General features: G+C 41.7%; 1 protein-coding gene across 22 annotated transcripts in view; it reads right to left on the bottom strand.

Annotated features, from left to right (window-relative positions):
• Nucleotides 1-4,710: 4,710 nt before the first annotated feature.
• Nucleotides 4,711-26,218, bottom strand: part of EPS15L1 (epidermal growth factor receptor pathway substrate 15 like 1) — a 47,455-nt gene continuing 25,947 nt past the window's right edge. For 7 of the 22 annotated variants that reach the window (XM_087922882.1, XM_087922885.1, XM_087922886.1 and 4 more), the window contains 6 exons: nucleotides 25,356-25,419; nucleotides 24,949-25,037; nucleotides 23,437-23,484; nucleotides 21,215-21,344; nucleotides 15,322-15,527; nucleotides 4,711-5,358 (listed from right to left, as the gene is read on the bottom strand). In XM_087922882.1, the coding sequence (XP_087779008.1) occupies nucleotides 5,212-5,358; nucleotides 15,322-15,527; nucleotides 21,215-21,344; nucleotides 23,437-23,484; nucleotides 24,949-25,037; nucleotides 25,356-25,419 (684 nt within the window). In that variant the 3' untranslated portion in view covers nucleotides 4,711-5,211. The remainder of the gene's footprint in view (nucleotides 5,359-15,321; nucleotides 15,528-21,214; nucleotides 21,345-23,436; nucleotides 23,485-24,948; nucleotides 25,038-25,355; nucleotides 25,420-26,218) is intronic. The other 15 variants (XM_087922898.1, XM_026698834.2, XM_087922883.1 and 12 more) reach the window with 5 other exon arrangements.

Here is a 26,218-nt window from a genome sequence, read left to right as displayed (position 1 = left end):
GGAACCTTAGAATGAAGTTTAGCTGTTGTCTCTTTTAAAAAAAACCCCTATGTACCCTTTGCATTCTGGGACAGCAGAAAGGGAGGAGGAGAATTACAAAAGACAAAAGGAAATAACCTTTTTATATTCCCTGTTGTCATTAGCGGCAGAAAGCCCTTCCTTCCCTCCTGAAGAGAAGCTAAAAATGTTATAAGGCAGGCATCTCTATCATTTAGGGCCGGGGTCTTCAAACTTGGCAGTTTTATGACTTGTGGACTTCAACTCCCAAAATTCCTCCTCCAGTCATGTTAGCTCAGGAATTCTGGGAGTTGAAGTCCACAAGTCTTAAACTTGCCAAGTTTGAAGATCCTTGATCTAGGGCTTGCTTAAAAAGAATCCACAGTGACATAAAAAAAAATCCACTTGATTCAAAGATAAACTGCATCTCCTCTATGGGACAAAATGAACTTTGATAGAGAGGTAGGAAACTGGTAGAAAAGAATCCCATTTCAAGTTAAAGAATGGAAAGTGACTCAATGGGATTAACAAATTATTCTGGCATAGATAATATGTGTCTGTAAAGAGGATGGACTGAGTAGTACAGCAAGAACAGAAACTGGGGAACCTTATAGCACCGAATGAAAGGCTGGAATGAGGAGTGCGTGCATTTGTTCCCAAGCCAGAAATTCTTACATGCACATTTTTTTTAAAAAGTGTGCTGGCTGACAGAAAGCAAAGAAGCAGCAAGCAGGAATACTCAGAGAAAGTCAAGAATTAAACTTACTTGTGAGGTACAAACAGCGCCCCAACAAAGTAGGAGGTAGCTGAACCAGATGATAACAGCAATACACCGTGTTCTCAAAGAATCATGAGGAATTTACTATAAAAAGCAAAAGTGAGTGAACGGTGGGCAACTGGGAGGCTGCATTTGCCTGCTGATCTCACCAAAGTCCACAAGAAGCATCTATAGTGACATAGCAGTGTTACTAGGAGGGCAGGCTTCAAAAACACTGGCCTGTTCTTGAGGAACTTTGAGAGTTTATCTTGCAAGGGTTTAATATACTTACTTGCAAAATACTTTTTAGTGCTAAAGAAACCTGGCTATTTTGCCATCAAATTTCAGCAGCACAATCTGGGGGAACTTTGGGTAGATACAAAAAAGTCCAGAGTTTTATATGCAGCTTGCCCTGCTACAAAAATGCAAGGCCCAAGTGATGTCTGTGTATTTCTGTCTGTTTTTGCAATCCAATCAAAGGACTAGCCAAGCTGTAGTGCTTTAACAGCTCCTCTGCTCTAAAAACCACTTAAATCCCAAACAATGTGTATATGTAAAACAGCATGTGGCCTAGGCTGCTAGTGAAAAGTGCTTTTTTTTTTGCAACTGTAATTGTTATTGTATTAACTGTTCCTTCAGATTTAGGAGGTCAATGGTCACCAGGAACTCCTGAGAGATATTATCTATCCTTTACTTCTTGAATTCCTTTAATTACTTCTCATCTCTGGATGTGAGTCCCTTCCTCTCAAGCCCTCAAAGCCCCCATTTTTTACTAACAAAAAATGAAATGAAAAATCACCTCATGTACAAATAAAGGAAAGATGAAGAATATTATTGCAGCAGTGGCCAAAAGGAGATTTATGTTCATCTAAGAAGTTACTTGGATGAGTAACAGAATGTCTCAGTTTAATAAACTTTGGTCCAGTTGCCATGATTTAAATTTTTTAGATGTTCATCAAATATGCATTTCTAGACTTGGCAGCTCAGTACATTAATCAGGATATTAGTTGCCCATGCAAAATTAGACAGAGATCTGAACTGTTTTTGAGAACAGAATGGGACAACTCGCCACAGCCAACTCACCATGGAATAATTTAACCATTCAATTTAATTATTTAAAATAATTTAAAAATTATTTTGATTTTTGTCATTTACATTTTATTCTGTTCCTCCTTTTGCATCCTTTCTTTAATGATTCCATTCCACCATTTATTCGATATTATCCTGTCACATGGTGTATTGGTCGTGGCAAGTTGGCCGCGGCAAGTTGACTGCGTTGAGTTGGCCATGATCAGTTGGCCACAGTGACCCATAGTCCTAGACCAGGGGTTCCCAAACTTGGCAAGTCTTAATATTGCCGAGTTTGGAGACCTCTGTCCTAGACCCTTTTGAGAAGCATCTGGCTGAATTTGTGTGACATGTTACATGTCATTTGTACTAGGACCTTGAAATTATAACTACAACTATTGTTTATTTCCAGACCTATACACTAAATATACACAACACATACACACAAACTATACATTATTTATGTACAATATATAATTATATTCCATAACAGGCAGGCGATAATAAGAGCTATGGGAAATCTGCCAGTCTGTTTGTGTGTGCATATATATATAAATACATCCAATGTCCAAAGCCAAGTAACATGGAGTAATGATAGATGAGCTAAGAGACAGCAAATGTATACAAAGCAAACTATATACAACATAATGCATGTTTTTTTAAATCTGCAAGTATATCTTATTTCTTAGTAAAAGAAAAGGGGCTCCAAGCCACTGTGGTTAGGGTTCATGGCACCCCTCAATACCTAGAATGGTTTGCCTGAGCACCAGAGGGTCTGCATTTGGGCCTAGAAATATGCTTAGATTGCATAAATATTGCTGAACATGACCAAGATTTGTTTCGAAGAGCTTTCCTGAACAAATCTCCGTAGTAAGATTTGCGGCAAACATGACTTACAGCGTTAGCTTTAAAATTCTACATACATTCTAACTATTTAAATGAATTGCCAACACTATTAATGGATTAAACAAAGAGGCTTAAATCTTGCTGTAACTGTGCCCCAAACTCATTTGTTCCAAGGCTGTTGTTCAGGATTGCCAATCAGTTTGCAAAAGCAGGATATCAAATCTTCCTGGGACCTTTATTTTTTGAGCTGTCCAATCCGTATAGTTTGGTCCTGGATCTTCCCAGATTACAGGAATGGGTGGCAGAATAACAAGGAGAGGCTTGATCCTGCCACCAATGTCAAGGGTGGGAAAACGGGAAATGGAGATGAAGAATGGAAGTAAAGAGAGAGTGTTCCCAAAAGGAAATTGCAGCATGAATCCAAGCAGGATAACCAAGCTGTGCTAGAAAGTAATTTTATTCAGGCACAGAGAACTGAAAAATTGAGATGGTATTGAGAGGTGGCTTCAGGAGGATTTTTTTTTTTTTTTTTTGGGGGGGGAGGAGGACAGAGAGGCATCTTGGAAGAAGAGACTTAATTCTCTGTGTATCCAAGAAAGAAGAATGCACAGTGAGATAAAGGGAGTCAAGGAAATGAAGGCACATCAGTGGTTCCTCTCTACAAATATCCTAACAGAAGAAAGAAAATGTGCTTGGATGCCACATATTCACTCAGGTTGGGTGGGGGGAAATTAAAGCAATTTTGGAATGTCCCAGAGGAATGACGACCACAGGACCATCTCAATAAGGGCTGTGGGGAGTCTGCTGTACCTGTCAGGTTTGAGAAGATGCCGTCCTAACAAAAACTATAAAGACAACTACTCTCACAAGTAGGCAACCAGGAAACATCACCTTCCCACCCATAACCCAGAAAGTATGGCACAAGAAATCAAGAATGGAAGACCAAGCAAGCAGAGCGTAGTTTACAGTGGAAAAATCCAGTGAAGGTGGCCTATCCCCAAGATAAATAATGGGATTCTTTTGGTAAAGTCAGGAATATTTTTCTGAATAAGGCCATGAGGAGATGAATAAGCTGACCCACTGAGAACTGATTACTTTATAAAAACAAGGTAGGGGTTATACACAGTAGCCATAAATCAAACTTTCAGCATAATCCCAATATTTCAACTCCCTTGCCCGTTCTCTGCCTTTATAAGGAATCTCAAAGCCCAAATACATACACACGTGCACAAGTAACCCTGAAAGTTAGCTGAAGTCAAATCCCAGAATAAAGGCCCATCATGGAGGACCAATGGCTAAAACAGAAAGGGTGAAGTTAAAAGAAAGCGTCCCATTTGCAAAGAAAGCAGTCAGTTGTGCACAGTTGGTTGAACACCAATTGTTGCATTGGCATTTCTTCCTATTAACTGAAGGCCTGCCCCCTCCCCTCCCCAACCAACCCCGCCTTCCCCTCCGGGCCACATCTTTTCCATCAACAAAACACACTTCAGAAAGACAGGCAAACACACACAAGGGCAGCCACAGTTCCGAAGATACCAAATTACTATTATTATTATTATTATTATTATTTTCATCTGTTTTCCAGGTAACATACACACAACGGCCCTGCCCTTAGCCGCAACAGTTTCCCCTGGTTTCAGTATGATTTGGTGTTGGTTAAAAGATGCTCTCGTTTGTACAACAAAGCGTTTATGGTTAGAAGCGAAACTTCTTGTTCAACAAAGCGCACTTTTGGTTGTAGAGAGATGTGGGCTCAGAAGGTAACGGACTCTACGCAACAGATTTAATCAAAGGCATAAGGAGTCGCTTAATTTTGGCCTTCTCCCCTTACTAGCATCTCGGGAGAGAACTCAGCTGGAACCTTCTTTTCTCTCTCTGACAAGTTGGCTTTCTATAAACAGGGTAGGCTTTTTCACGGAGAAGCATCCTATCAGCCGAGTTTCCAGCCTATGGTTTGATGAACGTCTGCCCTCTTAATTTATAAATATCTAGGGAGAGGGAGTTGTTTTCTTAAGACAAAGCACAAAATGCACAAGAAAGGAACTCTGATGACGAGTTGTATTTCAGGCCACTGACCAACAGAAGAAAAATCAAAAGAGACTTAACTACAGAATAAAAACAATCAATCTCTTTATGAAGATCACACTTCTCCTTGAACCCAGAGGCGAGCGGCAGCTTCTGTGACTGCGCTGCCACTCCACAAAAAATGAAGTTTTGAGAGGCAGCTCCGTTAATGCTACTGTTTTCTGCAGCGCAGCAAAATCTGGCAGTCAGTGGGAAGGGGCTGCTGCAAGTTCTCTTACAAGCAACGTTTTCAGCCTAGAACGTCTAACTTAATTTAAAAACAAAACAAAACGAAAAGACCGCCGTGAAGCCAAGCCCATCAATAGCAGTTTGCTCCTCAACAGTCAGCCCCACGAGTAGCTGGAAGTCATGAGATAAAAACGGGAAAGAAAAAAAAAAAAAAAGGAAAATGGCCCAAGGACATCAGGGATCTAGAACAGGTACCGGGAAATAGGTCTGCTTGATGGCCACCCTTGCTTTTAAGAAGTTGGCATGTCGGCCTTACTGAGTGCAATGGCCAATTCCAGGTCTTCCTGCTCTTGTCTTCGCCATCGCGCCAGCCTTTCCTGCTCTGCCTTCTCACTCTCCCGCTTGGCCCACGCCAACTGCTGCTCCTCATTGCCAAGCTAAAAAAAGTAACAAAACGAGACTTGGTTAACAAGACAGAGAGAAGAAAAGGCTCAGGGTGGTAGCGGTAGCAGCAGCAGCAGCAGCAGCATTTGGGGACAGATCCATCTCCCACAACCCTCCATACCTGACTTGTATCAGTAGGACCTAGGGATGGGAAGAGGTCGAGGGTGGTCAGGAAACCTTTCTCTTTGCTAGTTCTACTCATTTTTCTCCACCCAGGTATCGATTAACATTCCCCCCATGTTCCCAGGACCTGCTTTCAGTTTAATCTAACCTCTATCGCTGATCACCAAAACAAACGCTTGAAGGATGACCTAAGGAATCCATGCTCTCTTTCTGACCCGTTTTTGTACCACTGGTCCATTTCACCCTCTAATGAATCAAACCAAAATGCTGTCTCACCTGGGCTTTTAGAATCTTTTTGACTTGATCCCTCTTGCCTATCAATATTTCATTTTCCTCTATGGCCTCAAACTCTTCCACATATCTTGCTTGATACTAGAATTCCATTATCACCTCTGAATCTCACTGGGTTTTTTTTAATGTCGAAATTATGATAAGATTCTGCACTATAATTCCATAAAATAACCATTTTACATAATATAACTCTGAATTGTATTAGACTTAACAAACTATTTAAAAAAACTGCAAAACCCAATGTTTGTATCTTGTAACAGAGAACCCTAACAAGCGCCCATGTGTCTTGGATCAGGCCAATTTGGAGTGCTCTTAACATTTGGGACAGGATGGCTCATGGCTTGGATGGCAATGTTGTGTATATGTTTGCTGTTTTAGCTGTAAGAGCCAATTTGGTGTGGTGGTTAAGGTGCTGACCTAGAAACAGAAGACTATGAGTTCTAGTCCCACCCTAGCCATGAAAGCCAGCTGGGTGACTTTGGGCCAAACACTAGGAGATTGAGAGTTCTAATCTCATTTTTGGCATGACTAGCAAGCTGGTGAGGAGACTTGGGCCAGTCATTCCCTCTCAGCCCATTTCCCAGGGTTGTTGTTAAGGGGAAAATAAAGGAAGGAAGGAAGGAAGGAAGGAGTTACTTATAAAGTAATAAAAGGTGGGATAAAAATACATAATAAATAAATGTGGCTTGTGTTACGGTTACAGTTTACAGGTAATTCTTATTTGCAAAATGTTAGTGGATTCTCAGCAATCATAACCAGAGAGGCTAAGAGCTACATTTGGAGATGCTGCAAGTTTCCATCTCTGCTGTATAGGAAGGGTCCCAAAGGGTCTCCTTCAGGTTCAAAGTCATATCTGATATGGGCTACAACTATGAACTTTGTTGCTGTCTTCTTTTTTCTATTACAAGCTGGTATTAAGGGAAGAGGAAAGGGAAAACAACACACGATGTGATTCTAAAAAGGACACCTGACATAAAAGCTGAGATTTAAAAGGCTCTTCTGGGCTTGGGTTTAAGTCTGCTCTCTGAAGAGATATACTCTATAAGGCATGTAGAAGCCCTCAAAGACCTGATGCTTCTCATTTAAAAAAAAAAAAGAATTGGGGAGCATGGGATGAGAAATATTTTGTGGCCTGAGACCAAAATTCTGCCCGAAAGGCAGAACAGGGGATGGATGGATGGATGAACGACTGGTATAAAAGCAGCAGCATCTGTGAGACAACCAGTGTAGTGCAGGGATTACATTTTTGATGAGACAAGGCCTGGTGAGTTTATAGCCACCCCTGCCCCCAGAAACTCAGCCGGACCAATAATTTTCTCTCAGCTCAACCTATCTCACAGGGTTGCTGTTGTGGGGAAAAAACTGGAAGAGGGAATGCTACATATGTCTTCTGGAGGAAAGGCAGACTTCTGTATAAATCTAACAAATACATTAAAATAAACAAACGTTGCAATCCTTTGCTAACACACATTGAGGCCACCACTAATTACAAGGTGAGGGGGTCCTTGGTGCTCTCTGAGTTTGGTTGTTTTCTTGCAAGAAAACAACCAAGCCCAGAGAGCACCAAGGACTCCTCATTTCAACCCTGAACTATAAATATTCTCCTTTATTGGTATTTACAAGGTCTCAGGTCAAATAGGACAGAACTAAAATCATGTCTATTGCATCTTTCCCATGCAAAAAGACAACAACTGAAGCTCCAAGAAGAAACTTCTCAAAACCTGTTAATTTTCCATCTTCTCCAGAGCAACCAGTTTAGTGAAGAAAGAGGAACTTCTCCTCCAATGCCTCTTTATTTCTTGAATTAGATATCAGGCACACAGCTACTGAACAGTAAGATGACAGCATAAAGTTTTTAAAGTGACCCCCTGAAATAAAACTACACTCTCCCAAGTACTGAAGGATGAAACTATTTTTAATTGTCCAAATAGAGAAAACACGGAAATAAGAAATAAGTAGGATCCAATCTGGGTAAGTCATCAGCATCAGAAGTTTTGCCTTCCGAACTTTTGGATTTGTGCTGGAGCCCATCTTCAGGGAACTTCTCTAGAGAGTTCTGGTTCTGGTGACCTACCCATATTGGATCCTGCAATATTGTCCTGGGACACATATATTTGCCTTCATTTGTATAGAAAGTAAGGTCCAAGAAAGCCAAAGGCATTTGTTGAAGATGTTTGGGGAAGACACCAGAATTAGATATTTATATACTTATTTGTTGGTTTTCAAAGCAAGATAGGGCAGTTTTATACAGGAACTTATAGGTAATGATGGCAGTGTACTGGAAATCTAGTGAAACAGGATCACTTCTAGATATAGCTTCTAAAGGACAGGATAGGGAAAACAGCAATGATAAATGTGGGACATTGTACAGTAAATCAAGAGAACATAATGTCAAATTGCAGAAGGAAGGGACTCCCTCACAGAATCACAGCAACTAACCATACTTGGCATCCACGTTCATTCAGTAGTACTAGAGAAGATCCTGAAGGGGAAACTTAAATCAGGAAGGAATCTAAAGGAGAAATCATTCCAGCAATTTAATATGAGGATAACTGAAATCAATGATTCTCCGACTGAATTACTGTAGCAACCTGACATGACTTTCCAAATTCGTGTCTTGTCAAAATAAAGAGGTACAAATTCTACAACTCTAGAAGATTAAACACCAAGTCATGAAACTGAATCAATGGGATGCTAATTTGCATTTAATCCTAAACAGTAGACAAGATCTGCTGGATATATTCTTGAAACAAATGGAAAGAAGCAACTGCATAAATATAAGTTTAGAGCCAGTGGTTAGAATACAGTATTGCAGGCTAACTGCACTCTCAGTGACAGAAATTTGATCTTCACCTGGCTCAAGGTTGACTCAGCCTTCCATTCTGCCAAGGTTAATAAAATGAGGACCCAGACTATTGGGGGCAATATGTTGACTGTGTAAGCTGCTTAGAGAGTGCTGTAAAGCACTATGAAGCAGTATATAAGTCTAAATGCTACTGCTATTCAAATCATGTATTAGTAGAATAAACAAAAAGAAGTTCAATAGTTATATAAAACTGCAAAGGATTTTTTTTTTTTTTTTAGAAAAGAATGGTTTGGTAAGAATGTGGTTGAAAAGGAAATTCAACAGGCCAAATCTATCCAAAATAGAACAAACTCTGGAGATCATCTAGTCCAGATGTCCAAACTTGGCAACTTTAAGACTTTAACTCCACATGACTGGCTGAGGGATTCTGGGAGCTGAAGTCCACAGGTCTTAAAGCTGCCAAAGTTGGACACCTCTGATCTAGTCCAACCTCTGCCCAGGGATCCATTACTAAGCAGTCTACTGTTTCTTCTTGCTATTAGTCTTGAATAAAGATAGGTCTTTGGCCTGGTTTTGAAGAGCTATCTTTACATTCTCAAGTTCTTTATAGCTCTCAAGCAGATCTGTTTATAAAATGACTATACTAAGTATGCTGTACTATACTGAATATAAATAAAACAAATGAATATCGTTTACTTAAAATTTGAAGATTCCTTCATGAAAGGGCTTAGCAAAAATCCTGAGGAAAAGGAGAGTTTTAAGATGAGGAAAACTCCTCTTATGAAGGAATATTCTAGTTAGGAGAACAAAATACATGAGGCAGCTCTTGCAAGAGAATGGTGTAAAGAAGAGAGAAACTACCAAGCCTCAGTATTGGAACTAGTACTTTTTAAGTTATTCAAGATGATCCAAACAAGAACAACATGCAATTAGATGGTACATGTTTGCTGATGACAAAATGGTAAAAGATAACAAAGGGGAAAAAAAGAACGACTATTTTGCTACCAGAATGGGATGAGACAGCTGGATTAAAGTTTGAATTATATAGAAAAATAATCAGAGTACTCATTTACTTTAAAATCTCTAGGATCAAATGAACTGTGTCTGAACAAACTGAGGGTCTGCCCAAATCTTTATGTATCACCTTTGAGAAATCTTGTGGGTTGTTCTGAGTAATTTATTAGGTGAAGGTGAGGAGTTGCAATAGCTGCTCCAAGTTTTGTTTTATTTTTATTAGGTGAAGGTAAAGGCTAAATGGCACAACTATTAAGGGGATACACTGGTGGCTCAATTCACAAAGGGTGATTTCCCTCCTTAAATTAGAGGGGAGAATCAGGCAAGGTGTAACAAGGTGCAGCTCTAGCACTCCTGCTCCAATTTAATCATTTGGAAGAAGTGGTGTAGGGTATTCTTATTCAAATTTGCAGGTGGGTGAACTGCATGCTGCATACAGGAGAAATAAAATTCAAAACTATCTTGGTGGGTGAGAAAAACTGAGTTAAAACAGAATTCAATTCGTCAGACAGAAATGCAAAATCATATACTTTAGGTAATGAAATTCCTATGCAGTGGCATAGAATGGGGAGTATGACTTTGGCAAAATTATCTGTGGAAAAAGGCACTGGAATAACAACTATTCTACTTTATTCTATATACTAGACCTCCTCCTTGAATATTTCTAATTCTGAGCATCACACTTGGAAATAAAAAGATTCAGATCATTGGATCTAATTCAGAGCAAGGGAGTAAGGACAATGTGTGGGGATTGGAAAGCTGAATGTGTTTAGCCCTGGGAAGCAAATACTAAGATAAGATATAATAATACTCTAACTGTACCTGAAGGAAAGCCATTACCTGTTTTCTAATATCCCAGACAGCAGAACCTGGAATAATGAGGTTATAGGAAGGAGTTTCTAGGCTGTGAGGTCTGTTCCTCCTAGTGATCCTGCTGGATACTGTCCATCCACCAGGGCGATGCAGAATTGAACACAGACCAAATTGTCCGCCCTGGGGAGTGGGCTTTTTTGTTGCAATCCATGGATCTACAGTCATATCTATTAAAATGCAGACGTGACCTGGATGCTGCTTTTGAGCATGCATGATGGCATTTTTCAATCCAAAAAGCAGATCCTGCATCTATGGGAATAGCAATAGCAATAGCACTTAGACTTATATACTGCTTTACAGTGCTTTACAGCTCTCTCTAAGCGGTTCAGCCTATTGCCCCCAACAATTTGGGTCCTCATTTTACCCATCTCGGAAGGATGGAAAGTTGAGTCAACCTTGAGCCTGAGGGATTTGAACTGCCAAATTGCAGTCAGCCGGCAGTCAGCAGAAGTAGCTTGCAGTACTCCACTCTAACCACTGGACCACCAAGGCTCATAACACTAGGAAGCTGATAGAAAGACGTTTCTATCTAAATGTTTAGAATAAAATACCACAAAACTAAACATCCTAACAGTACACTGAATTTAACAGTGGGACCAGTTACTCAGAAGAGATTTCCTTCCTTGGAAGTATTTCAACAGAGGCTGGACAGTTGTCATGCAACTTTAATTTCTATTTCTGCACCATTCGGGAACTGTAGGAGATGTGATGGCACAGTGTTTAGAATGTAGTATAGCAGGCTAACTCTGCCCACAGCCAGAAGTTCAACCTGACTGTCTCAAAGTTGGCTCAGTCTTCCATCCTTCCAAGATCAGTAAAATGAAGTCCAAATTGTTGGGGGCAATTGCTGACTCTGTAAACTGCTTAGGGAGGGCAGTAAAGCAGTATGAAGCAGTATATAAGTCTAAGTGTTATTGCTACTGCTACACTGCCTCTTCCAATTCTATAATTCTATGGTGATACTAAAACATTTAAAGTGGTTAAATAAATAAAAGGGGAATAGTGGGAGGTTTCAAAAATATATTCAAACAAAAGAAAATGTGACATTTTGCCTGTCACATAAAGGGACCTGTGGTCACCACAGAAAGCTCAATGAAAATGTTAACCTGGTATGCTATATTTTATATGGTTCAACAGCACACAGAATTCTCTGCATAGTTCTGCTTACTGTACCATCAAGAGAATATAGCAGATTTGGAAAAATGTTCTTCAAAATTTCAAGGAGCTGGAGAAGGAATGAAGTTGCCTTCACTCTTTCTCAGAATTAAAATCTGGGCTTATTCAATAAAGCTGAATAATAGGAGGTCGAAAATAGCTATTTGTTCCTACAGTGCAAATTACAGAACTCATTATCAGAAAATACAGTAGTACAGAAGGAATGGCAGAACCTGTCGTGGAGTGAAAAGAGAAGTCAGCCTAGAATCTCTACATAGCCACAAGCTAACTAAATCCAACCTCATTTAAGTGCCATTGACCCGTTTCTAATTCTAATTCTAAACAGTCAGGTGCTGACTGTTATGAGACGGATTCCTGTGCACAGACCATTAGCAATAAATTAACTGAACTGAACTTCCACATGTGGACGTGCCTTTTGGGCCCCACAATGGTAGCCACCAGGATGAAAAAATTTAAAGATGATTTATAGAGCCTATGAATACTGGTAATGAATCCCGTATCAAATAGTACCTCACCTCAATTGTCCTCAGGACCTGCTTGGGCACTTCTTACTACAATTGCTGGATTAAAGCTCCATAATCTGATTGGACTAGATTTTTCTTATATTTAATATACTGTATGGTAGTCACATTCTTCAAGAATATCTCTGATACCCATGTAAATCTATCTAAGCCCAATGTCCATCTCATGTTTTCTATAAATCCATTATGCATTTCATAATGAAGGATTCAAGTGCTTGTCCAGATGAAATCAGTTGCCAATTTTCTACACATAATTTACTTTTTCCTTGTAGGAAAATGGCCTAACCTCCTGATCAAAGTGGGTACCCTATTTCTTGACTACACCAGGAAAAAAAACATGTTTTCTATGTGTTATGCAGCTGTGAAAAAAGTTTCCTCTGTTTCCTCTCTCGAGCAAGGCTCAGTTTTCTGTGCTTGACACCTGAAAAGAGAGGCATGTTGACAGCTCCAAAGGGTGTGGAAGAATCAGGAATGTAATGAAGCCCATCCCATCTAAAATTGCCAGCAATGCAAGCAATGGAAAGGTCAACAAGTCCCAGAGGGCTTTCCCCAGCTTGAAGAAGTGGAATCATGCCAGTTGTTGGAGTCACAGCCTTTGCAAGGATTAATTTGGCATTCTGCAGGTCATGGATAACACAAGGCACAAGATAAGCTAGCCTAACCCTCTTCCAGGGTCACCCTTCTGAAGCTGTGGTTCATGGACCTTAAGAGGAAGAGGTGAGGACTCAAACCAAACATCAAGCCAGCAGGAATGCAAAGCTTAGCCCACAAAGACAGCATCCTCTATGCTTTCTCGGTGCTTGTATTTCAAAGCAATAGTAGAAGAAAAGTCAGAAGCATCCTCCTTGCTGCTACAGATGCATGCATGCTATGCTATGCACCAAACCGCATATACAAGCAGAAAGTGAAATTCAGTATTAGGATGCAACTAGGAATTAACTGTAAAAAAAAAAATCTCCCACATGGCTGGCCAAGATGGGTAGTAGGGATAATCAGATTTTTAGCATAAGAGGTTTAAATGCACATACACATACCCCATTGCCCCATTCATGTATACACACCCAGCTGGACGGAGGAACTATATAAAACTTTAGGTTAAATGGAGTTTAACGTATTAAATGTTAGAGAGAGAGAGAGAGAGAGAGAACTGACTGCTTCCACTGAAGGAATTACACAAGCTCTTTCTGAGAAGCGAGGAGGGCTTTGGGGGAAGGGGATGACTGGCTCATCCTCCTATTCAGGGATCCAAGGCTTGTATAAGTTATCATACCAGAGATGGCAAACCAAATGGCAGATTAAACACCAGAGACTCTTAGAAAGGTTACATAACCAGAAAGAAAACAGGTTTTGTGTTTAAAAAAAAAGGAGGGGGGAAGGAGGACAAACAATTTTCACAGGTGGATTGTATAGCTCAATTTCTGCTGAAAAACTGAATGTCCAACAGGGAAAACAAGAGGTTGAAAGTGTCTTTGAAAAAGACAAAATAAAACCAAGGTTGTGTTAATGTAGGTTTTCCTGTTTATCAGTTGAACTTTAATCATACCAGCATTCATCTAAAATCTAGTACCAGAAACCAGACCTTTAAATAAATGGATGTTAAAGAGACACCCCTTGCTTCTCCATAATGCTCTGCTGCACCATGGAAATATCTTTACTTGCTTAGCCTAAACTAGGCTGGACATATCCCTGTGTGATCTTTTCTCAGAGGTGATCAAGAAGGAAACCGGTATAACATGCTCCTTGTTCATTCATCATGCACCTTTCCATGGGTACAATACCCCGCCCCCACAATTATTCTAAGTTTGCTTCCTTCCAATGAAGGGCAATTATTTATCATATATTTATGAAGAGGGGAAGCGTTCATTTACTGCTTCTGAGAGCTTTCTAAACATTGGGTTGTCCTTAGCTCCAAGTAGCCTCTATTTCTCCAGGGTAAAAGAAAAATCTAATTTGGTAGCATTAAGACATATGGACTACAACTCACAGAATTCTACGAGTCAAAGTTCATACATCTTAACGTTGCCAACTTTGTGACAGTAGTTTAGAGCTTCGATTGTGTAACTACCGTCAACTGGCATCCTGACTTTTAATCTGTCCTACAGATGTCCCTGCCTCCACAGGGGCATCAGCAAAAATACTCAGCAGCCTGAAGCAGGCATATGACCATACTGTACATCTGATGGTATCTAACAATGCAATAAGGTTATTTCTCCATATCTATTCCCAGGCACTGAGTTCAGTATGTTGATTGTAAATTTCCATTTCCATGCTTCTACTTTTTGTACAACAATGATATTTATTATTATTCTCATTCCTAAATATTACACTGTTGAGACATGTCACTTTATCTCAGCTGTCCTCCTCTGAGCAAGAAAGTCAATCAGAAGTCTGATCTTCTCTATTTCCCTCAAAATAGTTGCCCCCAAATTGACACTTTCTAAATAATAGCAATTATAACATTCTTAATTCTTAACTGTCCCAGCAATTGGCTAGGGTACTTGGGCATCCTGGGAGTTGTAGTTTAATCAAGTTTGGCGCACACAAGCAGGGGAAGGCTCTTTAAAAACTACCGACGTTCCCACATGGCCTCGTTTGCAATTTATTTCACGTTTTGTAATGTACATGTCTACTAAATGCGTTAAAACAAAGGTCTTGTGTCCTTGCAAATTACTGGCTGAAATAAAATCTGGGCACAACTATTAAACCTCATGTTAATCTGTGGAATACAGAAAGAAAGTGTTTGGTTGTAAAATGCTGAAAAGTTACAATAAGCAGCATTTTTTTTTTTCTGAATTCCAGAAGTTCCTGAAAGAAGCTTCAGGATAATAGTCCCCTCTCAAGGCCTCCAAAGAACTCTGGAAATTTGGAAGAAAAAGCAGTATTCCACTGGACAAGCAAGCAAACAAACCTCTCTAATTAGCAGCATCAAACTCAAACTCTCTTTATTGATCTGTCAAGGTGTTGGAATACCGAAGTAAATACAGAACTACATCAGGTGTGAGAGAAACAGCATGAAGGATTAAGAGACGAAAAGCTGCGGAAAGGAAAAAGAAGAAGAGGGGCAGTTGAAACAGAAACGGGGCCCAGAGGCAACTGCTGTTAGCAGCTTAGAAAAAGCAGCTGTTGATTCAGAGAGAAGGAACTTAACTTACAGAGCTGAAGTCAGCAAACCCCCGGGAAGAGTCTTTAGAAGGTTTACTTGAAGAGGAAGGAGCAAACAGGACTCTTCCACTAAATAGGTCCCCAAACCCCTTTTTACTCTGAAACGGGTCACTGCTGTCAGCCCCGAATGGCTGAAATGGATCGGGGGGCTTGGCAAAATTGGAAGACCCGACTTGGCTTACAGGAGGACTTTTACCTGGAAAAGGTTGAGAGAGAGAGAGAGAGAGAGAAAAAAAAAGGAGAAGGAAGGAAAGAACAAAAAGGAAGAAAGGGAAAGGTTACTTACCATAGAAAAAAAAATCTAACTCTTACCCAGGAAGGTAAAACGTCCACCACTGGCACACTACAATGAGTTTATGAGTCGTTAAAAATTTAGAAGGGGGGCACTTTTGCATAGCCAGACCAGGCCCAGATTTAAATGGGACCTTGCTTTCAATTATTCTCTTCCCTCCCCAATATATCTGCGTTACTCAAAACCAAAGTCATCATACAGAAAGTCCCAAGAGTATCTAAAAGTTTCAGCCCAACTAATAAGACTTTTTTTTTTTTTTGGCTGAGACAAATCTTATGCCATCTGGTATCTTTCAGGGACTCCTTAGGAATCCTGGGAGCAGCGAGGGGACACAAGGAACTGTGGAAGGCTAGGCCTTACAAACGAACAAACAAAAAAAAAACCCCCAAACCAGATGCAGTTCAAAGAAAGCTAGAATAATTTTCATACGATGATCAATACCACAAATGGGCTCCTGTCAAGGGTTGGAAAAAAAAAACAACCACACACACACATTGCTGCTGATATTTTAAGTACTCTGTTGTTATCACTGCCTAATGTATTTTCTCTTCCCCCTTCAACAGGTCCCTCGACTGAAAACCACAAGATTTTCAGCAGTTGCCTAAGTGGTGAACATAAACCACACAGAGGGCTCACTTCAACAAAATGACGATAAACAGCAGTTTTTTCAATGCAGGGGGAAAAAAAAAATCAAACAAGCACCAGCAGCTTCCCCACCCCACTCCTGCAGCTCTGAGGGAAGACCCATGGGGGCGACGAGGAAGGCCTTCTTCCCACCTATTGGGGGCTAGAGGAGGAATGCACGGGGCCTTTGGCCGAGCCTGCTAACCTGACAGGAATTGCTCAGAGTACCTTCCCTGTCAATTCAAACCTCAGGCTCAAAGCGGGAGGCACGTGCAGGGTGGCTTTGCGGCAGCTGCCGCAGCAGAGATTCGTTCAACTTCCCTTTTCTATTCCAGCGAAGCTGCCTTCCATTGAGTGAGGCCATTGAGGTAGCCCCCACCCAGTGTTTTCTGCTCCGGCTGGCAGTGCCTCTCTAGGGTTCTCGGGTGGCACTGTTCCCATGGCCTACTTCTTGGAGGTGAACCTCCTAGCCAAGTCCACCAACCGCCTTTCGGTATGTTGTGTGAAGTTCATGCTCTAAGAAAAGCCACAAAACTTGTAGATGCACACGGTGGCATCGGATGTCTGTTTCTCCAAAAGCAGCCATCCCACTACAAACCAGAGCAGAGCTTCAGAAAGCAGTGTGCCAAAGAAGCTCTGGGGTTCAGAGAGGGACAGCAATTGGCAACCAGCTTCAAACTCTTGGGCAAGCTAGACAAATGATTCTTGGGTACAACTCCCGCCAATCTCCCAGAAGTCTTAAAATAAAGAAGACCGGGAGGCAGATCTCTAAAAGTTAAAAAGACTCTTCTGTTTTCTCCACCCCATCTCAAAAAAAAAAAAAAAAGCTATTTTCTCAACCCTCCCATGTACTTTTGGGAACTCCAATCAACATTTGGGTTCAACAGAGAAAGCACAGAACCAGTCCAATCTACACAAGGAACAGTGGGAAATGCAGGGGAGGGGGAGAAAACAGTGCTGAGACATTATCTGCACATGGGAGGAAGGAGGCCTGAATAAATTCCAGGTAAGCAGTAACCTATTACACCTTGCTCTGCCCTTTGCTCAAAGCTGACTCGCCAATGGATGTTTTTCAAGGGAAAATTACCTAAACCTGAAAGAGAGCTGCACTAGCCCCCCACTTCTGTCCCACCTGGAAATAGACTGAAGCGATAAATCCCTATTCTACCACTTCTCCTTGCTCTGTGCGCAGGCCAAGACCACGACTGGATTTGTGTGGGCTTAAACCAAGCAAGCACTATGGGAAATAGTATCAAGAGCTGCTAAAAGGCTGTTGGGGAGAAAAAAGTCACTGATGCCGTTTGCTGAGATGGCCAGAGAGGCATTCACTGATCATGTTCAGTGAGAAGGGGCCCCATCCTAGTCTTTTCACAAGCAGGGCTGCTCTCCCCTTTCGAAGGGCCCAACGCAGGATTGTGACTACTGCATTGCTCTCTCCCCAGAGACCTGATGCTGATGGGCGCAAGTTGCCCCCATCCTGCCAGATCTCATGGCAGGCCCCTCCTTTTCAGGTGGGGTTTCCTGCCTATAGTCAAGAGGAGGCAAAAAAAAAAAGAAAAAAAAAAAAAAAAGGAGGGTGCGGGGAGAGAGAAAGAAAAAAGAAAAACAGGAGTGCCCTCAGCTTGCAAACCTGTCCCAGGCAGTCCATCAAAGGACCTGCAAATGCTGAGGAAGCTGAATGTGCCCACACGGAGCTCAGCTCAGCTCAGCTCCATCAGAAAGTTTCTCTGTTCCTAGATTGCCTAGAGCAGGGGTCCCCAACCACCGGGCCCCGGACCGGTACCGGGCCGCGGCACAAAAAAGGTTGGGGGCCACTGGCCTAGAGAACTTTCTGATGAAGCTGAGCTGAGCTGAGCTGCTTGTGGGCACATTCAGCTTCCCCAGCATTTGCAGGTCCTTTGATGGACTGCCTGGGACAGGTTTGAAGCTGAGGATACGGCTGTTTTTCTTTTTCTCTCCCCTGCCCTCGGTTTTTTTTTTTTTGGGGGCTCCTAGATTGCCAAAGACAAGGCAAACATGACTTTCCCATCTAGCATGCAATCTCTCATCTCTGCATGTGAAGCCATCTCAAGGGGGGGAAATGCTCACCCTGCACATAAAAGACAATCCCAGACACTTTTTTGAGAATTCCCCCTGCCATTAAAATAAGGCTACAAGTGGAGAAAATCCAGCCACAAAACTTGTGATGGTACCTGCGAAACCTGAAAGCTATTGAAAATATCAGTAGCTGGTAAAATAAAAGGTATAATTTAAGTGTCCAAATAGATTGACCCAGATACCATAGGTGGCCTGGTGATGCGTCATGGAATTTCTTAATATTTCAGCCACAAGAAATGGCCTTCAGTGATGTAAAAATAGAGTTTAGGTTCTGAATTCAGAAGTAGAGGTGTTAACCACCGAGGCAAACAATGGTGCCAACTCTGCAAAGGCAGAATTTCTCACCAAAGCGAACTTTTCACGAAGGTGGAACAGGCTAACGATGTTAAGAGATAGATCTATGCACATGGACATATAGTTGTTGTTTGAGGACTCCGTTTCGAAGACCTTTGATATACCAAATGTTGCATCATGTTCGGTCTTTGAAAATGATTTCCGACATTCACACGTGCACAAGCCTCTTCCTTTCAATGTTGTTGCTCAAGCAACAACAGCCATGAAATTTCAGGTCAAACAGATAGAGCACCTGATCGCAAACTGCAATCTCAGCATAACAAATTAATCAGTTAAGCTTTCTTAAATTATGGACTCTGAAAACACATCTTAACAGATTAGAAAGCTTAGCTTGCAAATTCCCTTTGAGCCCCTGAAAGCACTTTTACTAGAGCACCGCTTGAAATGTCTGACAACATTATTATACAGTGAAGCACCTCAGTCAGGAGGAAATAGCCTCCCTTCTCTTTCTGGCTCATCACCAGAATCCTGCAAGTATATTCATCCTATACATCTAGTTCTAGAATCCGCAGGGGAAAAAATGGCTCTGTTCTCATCATACTGATAAAATAGCAGCAACATCTTTTAGAAAAGACTTGCTTAATCTCACACGGTGTTCGATTGCAAGCCTCAGTCAGGGTGGCCCTTTAAATTAGGCTGTGATTGATCTACCAATTGAAAGCCATCTAATTTCTTTGCAACAGCTCACAACCTGAAAGCATTCTTCTCTATGTTGAAAATGTTGCCTGTTTCATTGTCTCCCGTGGCCTTGACAGAATCCCTTGCAACCTCTCTAGCATCATGTCTCTCTAACATAGTGAGGCACTGGCAGCCCAAGGAGGCTGAACCAAATCCATCTGATGATGATGAACATTGTATAAAGTTTGGCTTTGTGCACAGCAGACTTTCCATCCAGAAGCCTAAACGGCTTCTTCTAACCCCCTGATTGAGCACCCGGTCTGTCACGTCTCTTGTGCATTTACTCAGAAAAGGAAAAGCAGGCAAGCCTGCATCAATGTGAAAGTAATTCCTGGAGGAAATACACAAAGTCAATTTTTTGCACACTCGTGCCCAGAAAATATAATTGGACCAAAGCCTTGGCCAGTTAAAAAAAAAGAAAAGAAAAAGAAACAACTTGATACAGACAGCAACCACCTGGATGAGGCCTAATGAACGTTTTGAAAAGAATGATAGGTTTTCTGCACTATTATTGTTCCTTGCAGAATACTGTCACCCTACTCTTCTGTGTCAACAGGAGAATGTGCTTTCTGGTATTGCTAGCTGGCACTGCTGCTCAAACCATGTTAAGAGGATGTGAGTCTGGGTGGGGTTGATGCAGCTGGTCTCAGGATCACAGACCTACAAGGGCTACACTAAACTGACTTGCAATCACTGACACCCACACAGACATTTCCTGTACTTAGAAAAAAAAATCTGTTTCTCTCTTTTGAGGCTCAACAACTTTTACCTAGAAGCTAGATAGCGGTGAGCACTGAAAGATCTCTTATCAGCAGTTAGGTTCCTTTTTTGTTTTTGCACTAATAATCTGTTTGAACTCTTAGAAGAGGTCTTAACCAACGGTTTTTAGCAGATCTTTAATGAAAAAAAAAAATAAGGGAGGGGAGTTTTCATGCCCAAATGACTGACATGAGCAACTAACCTCTGGCGAGGAAACGCTTTGAGATTCTTCACATTAACATGGTTATAGTTACATGGCTCCTTTCTGGACACTTCAGCAACTTAGCATAGCGCTATCTGCAACCTGCGTTAGACCTTTAGCAGCAGGTGAGAAGAAGTCAATGAATCCTCTCCAGATTTGGAGAGGTGGGGGAAGAAGCATAAATTTTTACTTGTGTCCCATGCTGGCCAAATTGGGCAATCCAAGACCTCAACCAAGCCTAAAGCCAAGAAGTACTTACTGATACTATGAACTGTAGGATAAGAGAACCTGCCGGCCCAATTAACATTGCTAAGGGGGATTTTGAATTTTGTGCATGCATGCATGCATACACGCACTCATGCGCATGTAAAACAGGATCACCACAGAGAGAAACATTTGCATGTCATAAAATTATTTTTTTGACTTTTCCTGTTGGTGTCATGCAGGATGCATGGGACAAAGCAAGGGACGAAAGAGACCATGTAGCAATTTTGAACGATGTTCGGTCTTTTCAAGTCGTGGTGGAAGAGACAATAACAACATAAAATTACTTTGACTTCTATTTTCCTATTTATTTGGGAACCTGGGAAGTGAAAACTCAAGCCACCCAGCACAGAAACTAGTACATAGCTTCCAGAAACCTTGCAATTATTCCAGCTGAGGAACAGAAAGAGCGAAAGGGACAGAAACAGAGAAAGGGAATCAAAGCAAGCAAGTGAAAGTATAAGGGGGGGGTGGGGGAGGGAGAAAAGCTACTCCCTAGAAAAAGTTTGCTTTAGAGGAAACTCGGGGAGTTTCACCACCACTACCCCTCAAAAAACTGGCCAACCATTTGCTGTCCTTGGTGAGCAAGCATCCCAAAAGAAATGTAACTCACCACTGGGTGGCTCAGGCCTGGGAGGCATATTTTTCTTCGGCGGGAGGGCAGGAGTGTCTGCTTTAGTCTTAAAAGGATCGTCAGAGAATCCAGCTCCTCCAAAAGAGGAGAATGGATCAGAAGCTGGAGGCTGCATGAGAAAGATCTGCATTTAGACTATTGCACAGAGAAGCCAAGGAAAAAAACAACAACAACATCCGGGGCGGGGGTTGGGGATGCCGAACATGAAGGAGGACAGGCTCCATGGCAAGCTTGCTGGGTGGCGAGGGAGGAGGGAGAGGAGGACCTTGGAAAGACAGCAGAGAAGCCGACAGAAGAATCCCCCAACCATCTACTCAGCAGCTCTGGGCGCAATGTCAGTGCTGGTTTTCACAGACACCTGCTTAACATGGTCGTGGATCCCATTTTGCCCAAAGGGCAGGCATGGAGTGAGTGAGGCAGCGGTTATACTTTAAGCTATACAAACTTGCGCACATCTATGTCTGTAATAAATTTCTTCCAAATTTGAGAATCACTGGATACATACACGTACACACGCACGCACACAGACACACACACGAAAACACTGCTTCTTAAGTCCCAGTATAGCTGTTTCCACATCTAAATATTAGAAGGGGGGGGGGAAAGCAAAACTAGACATATAATAACTGCAAAGGATTTGCCAATAGCAGGAAAACAATCCTACACTCAGACACAAGTTGCCATTGGACACAATGTGAAGCTGTGCTTGGGTTTCCTGGGTGGGCAGAGCTCCAATAAAAATCAATCTAACTGCTATCTAGAGCAGACTATCCTGGCATTTAGTGTAGGAAGAAATACAGAAGTCACTAACTTGGATTCATGGCATGGGACAGGGTTATCTGAGGGACTGCCTCTCCCCAGTTACATCAGCCCACCCCGTTAGATACATCAGGCGTACCGCAAGGACTATCTGAGAGGGACCTGCATTGATGGATCCCAGGAAGTGGCCTTCTCTGCTGTAGCTTGATGGAACATTTCCCATCCCCCAAATTCAAGTTAGCTCCATTCCTGTCTTTATGTTGAGGAATCAAGACTCAATTCCTCAAATTGTTTTTGACCTAGTTATATCCCCAGGAACTGGCAGTATCTTAAGGTGGCTCCCTTATTCTGAGGTTGATACAGGCAGTCCTCGATTTACAATCACCACCGGGACCAGAATTTCTGTTGTTAAGCAACACAGTTGTTAAGTGTGTTCACCCAATTTTACAATTTTTTTGTTAGCTGTTAAGTGAATCATGCAGTCCTTAAATGAATCTGCTTCCTCTACTGATTTTGCTTGTTGGAAGCTGGCTGGGGAAATGGCAATGCATGCTACGGTAGTTGCCAAACACCTGATCGTGTGGCCATGGGGATATTGGGACAGTCATAAGGGTGAGGATTGATCATAAGTTACTTTTTCCAGTGCCGTTGTAACTTCGAAGAGTCACTAAAGAAATGGTTCTGAATCAAGCTGTATGTGGTTTATATACTTACTCTGTGCTTTGTATACTCTAATTTTTAAGTAATATTTTGATTTTCAATAACGACTGTTCATATTTATGACTGTTTTTATAATCCCCGGTTTTATATTATTTTATTTGGTTATTGTATGCTGCACAGAGTTAATTTTTGGTGAAATAGATGGCTGTACACATTGGATAAATAAACTGCTCCTTGAGATTACAGGTAGCCCAACATTTTTGTTGCTAAGTGAGAAATTTGTTGAAATTTGTCCCATTTTACAACTTCCCTTGCCAAATCTGTTAAGTGAATCATCGCAATTGTTGTTAGAAACACGGCTGTTAAGTGAATCTGGTTTCCCCATTGGCTTTGCTTGTCAGAAGGCGGCAAAAGGGGAATCACATGACCCCGAGGACATTGCAACTGTCATAAATATGAACTGGCTGTCAAACATCCAAATGTAAATCACGCCACCCTGGAGAGGCTGCAATGGTCGTAAGTGTGAAAAATGATCATCACTTTTTTCAGTGCTGCTGTAACTTCAAACGGTCACTAAATAAACGGTTGTAAGTCAAGGACCACCTGTACCAGGTTTTCTGAGGTAAACTCTCTCTCGTCACCAGTATATTTGACTGTTCTAGAGCCTCTGGAAGCTACTCAGACAAACTACTGAGCCTCCCACCTCCAGGACTGGCAAGCAGCTTACATCGGAATGTCAGAAATTACACAATGACAACAACAGAGAGGAAGGAGCTACTTGCCTGCTCATATGTCCTGCTCCTAAGCCTTCTAGAGACATCTGTTTGCGACTAAGAGAAATAAGGATATTGACTAGATGGATGGATCACCTCTACTTTACTATCAACTCGAAAGAGCAGCAGTGAATTAGAATCTTGGTAAGAGCTTTTCACATCAGCTGCTATAGAATATCTGGAGGAAAGGTCCAAGGAACCCGAGACCATTTGCATTTAAAGCATGAACCCTTCCGTTGAGTTTTGATTTTTCACAGAAAATATCCTTGAAGGCTAATCTTGTTTGTCCTGTTCTTCAGCCCCCTATCCACACATTTATAGTAAATATTTATGATTACTGTAGATTTGCAGAAAAAAAAGAAAGGTGTGGATAGGATAAAAAGAATATGAGTTTCCTGGCTGCTTAGCTCAGTGAATCTGAACACCTTGGTGTATAAAAAAAACAGCTGCTGCCATCTAGTGGGATTATAAAATGTTTTAAACATGTAAATGTGTTTCTCTAAACCCTGGAATAAGATGGTTTTTGCTCCATAACCATTTCTAGAGCCCCACAGAATAGGCTGAGCTGTGGAAAAGAAGAAATAATGGCCATTTTACCCAATAATATGCAGCAACTATGTCAGAATGAGCCAAACTCAATTTGCTTCAAAGGTAAGAACTGCAGTATTGGGCACAAGGTGCTCACAAGCACAACAAAACCTATGAAGCTGGTCACACTGCTTGTGAAGGAAAAAAGATAACCTGATCCTTCTTTTGGGGCTCTCTGAGCCAGTTATCTGCCTGCAGTTATCTGCCTGGTGCTCTCTGAGCCAGTTATCTACATGACTAGGTAATGCCATTAAGGTACAAAGGTAAAGGTTCCCCTCGCACATACATGCTAGTCATTTCCGGCTCTAGGGAGCGGTGCTCATCTCTGTTACAAAGCCGAAGAGCCATCGCTGTCCGAAGATGTCTCCGTGGTCATATGGCCAGCATGACTAAATGCTGAAGGCGCATGGAACACTGTAACCTTCCCCTCCAAAGTGATCCCTATTTTTCTACTTGCATTTTTACATGCTTTCGAACTGCTAGGTTGGCAGAAGCTGGGAGAAGTAATGGGAGCTCACTCCATGCATGACATGGCACTAGGGATTCGAACCACCAAACTGCCGACCTTTCTGATCGACAAGCTCAGCATCTTAGCCACTGAGCCACCGCATCCCCTTAGGTAATGTCATTAGTGCTAGTGAAATTTGGGGGGTTTCTCCCTGTTTATACAGATTAGCTTGCCCTGCCAGTATTTTGTGTGTGTGTGTAAATTTTTGTCTTTAGTAATTCCTTGATTAGGGTACTGTTTTCTGCTTTGTTTGTCTACCCCCAGTCTGCCCTTTGTTCAGCCCTGAGCTACACATGTCCTCTTTTTTTGGAGTTCTTCAGTCTCCAGGCCTGGTTCCTGTTTTATCACAAACCACCACTGCAGAGAGCAACCTTCCCATTTCCCTTAGCAAAAAAAAAAAAAAGAACCTTCTGAGAGAAATTTACCTTTGACATTTGACTGAAATCTGCAAATCCTTCACTACTGTGGGTATTGAAGGTGCTGCTACCAAAGGCGTCTAATGTCCCAAAAGGATCTGAAAGCAAACACGAACAGTGCAATGATTCTGAGTTTTAATTATCAAAATGCAAAATGAATTCTGGCAAATATGTCTCCTGGCTGGGGACACCTAGCCAGATCAGGAGTCTTGCAATGTGGGAGATCACAAGTAAACCTTTCCCTGGGCGCTTTGTGCACCAAATTCATTTACGATCACCTTTAAGCAAATACTGAAAGGCTGAATTGGAATAGAAGTGGATGGATGTAAATATGGACGATGGGAAATACCAAAGCATAAACGATGAATTCAGACTTGTCGAGCAGGAGGAAAAAGGAAGAACACCTCTATTCTTACCTGGCCCTTTCGAAGAAGACATGCTCAGAGTTAGGAAAGGGTCACTGTTCTCAAAGACTTTTGGCTGAAACAGAGAGCAGAAGGGGAAAAAAACCATTAGAAGAAGTTGGCTTGCTAAAGATAGGAAGAGAATCATGTCACAGGAAGCCCTCACTTCACAATGGCAATTAGTATCACAATTTCCATCACCAAGCAACACAGTCCCAAAGAGCGATATGTGATTGTTCTGCTTACGTGACGGCAGTTCCGGCACTTCTAATTGCCTTTGTTAAACCAATTCTCTGCTACTGTAAAGCACAATGTTGCGGGATCATTCAAGACCTCCTGCCAGCTTCCCCATTGACTTTTGCTTGTCAGAAGCTGGTAGTGAAGGCTGTAAATGAAAATCATGTGACCATGAGAGTCTGTGATGGCCACACCTAAAGGGCCCAGTGGTAAATACCCCTCGTTTAATGCCACTGCTGATGAGTATCGATAAATGAGGACTATGTGTATCACATTTAATTTATATTCTAGCATATCTCAGGATTCTTGGCAGTTCACAATTATGAAATAAAACAAGTATCCAGTTCATTTAAAAAAAAAATCACATCAACAACCCTAAGAGTATTACAAATTGCCCCCAGGCTGTCCACAATAACTCAGTTTCACAAGTTCCCAGAAGTTATTTCCACCGGAGTCTATCTTGTCTCTGGGGAAGCCATTCCAGGGGACCATGGCCATCACAGAAAAGCAATGCCTCTGAGCTCTGCCCCCTCATTTCACAGTTTCTCCTGGGAAAGATGTCTGAGGTAAACGAAATCCAGTGGTGGAGGCAATCCTGAAGATATCCGGGGACTAGCCATAACAGGTTTTATAAGATA

This window comes from Pseudonaja textilis, chromosome 1, assembly GCF_049901715.1.
Source record: "Pseudonaja textilis isolate UNSWEBS1 chromosome 1, rPseTex1.2, whole genome shotgun sequence".
Classification (NCBI taxonomy): domain Eukaryota; kingdom Metazoa; phylum Chordata; class Lepidosauria; order Squamata; family Elapidae; genus Pseudonaja; species Pseudonaja textilis.
Note: the sequence above shows the minus strand (reverse complement) of the source record. Positions and strands in the feature narration are given on the sequence as shown.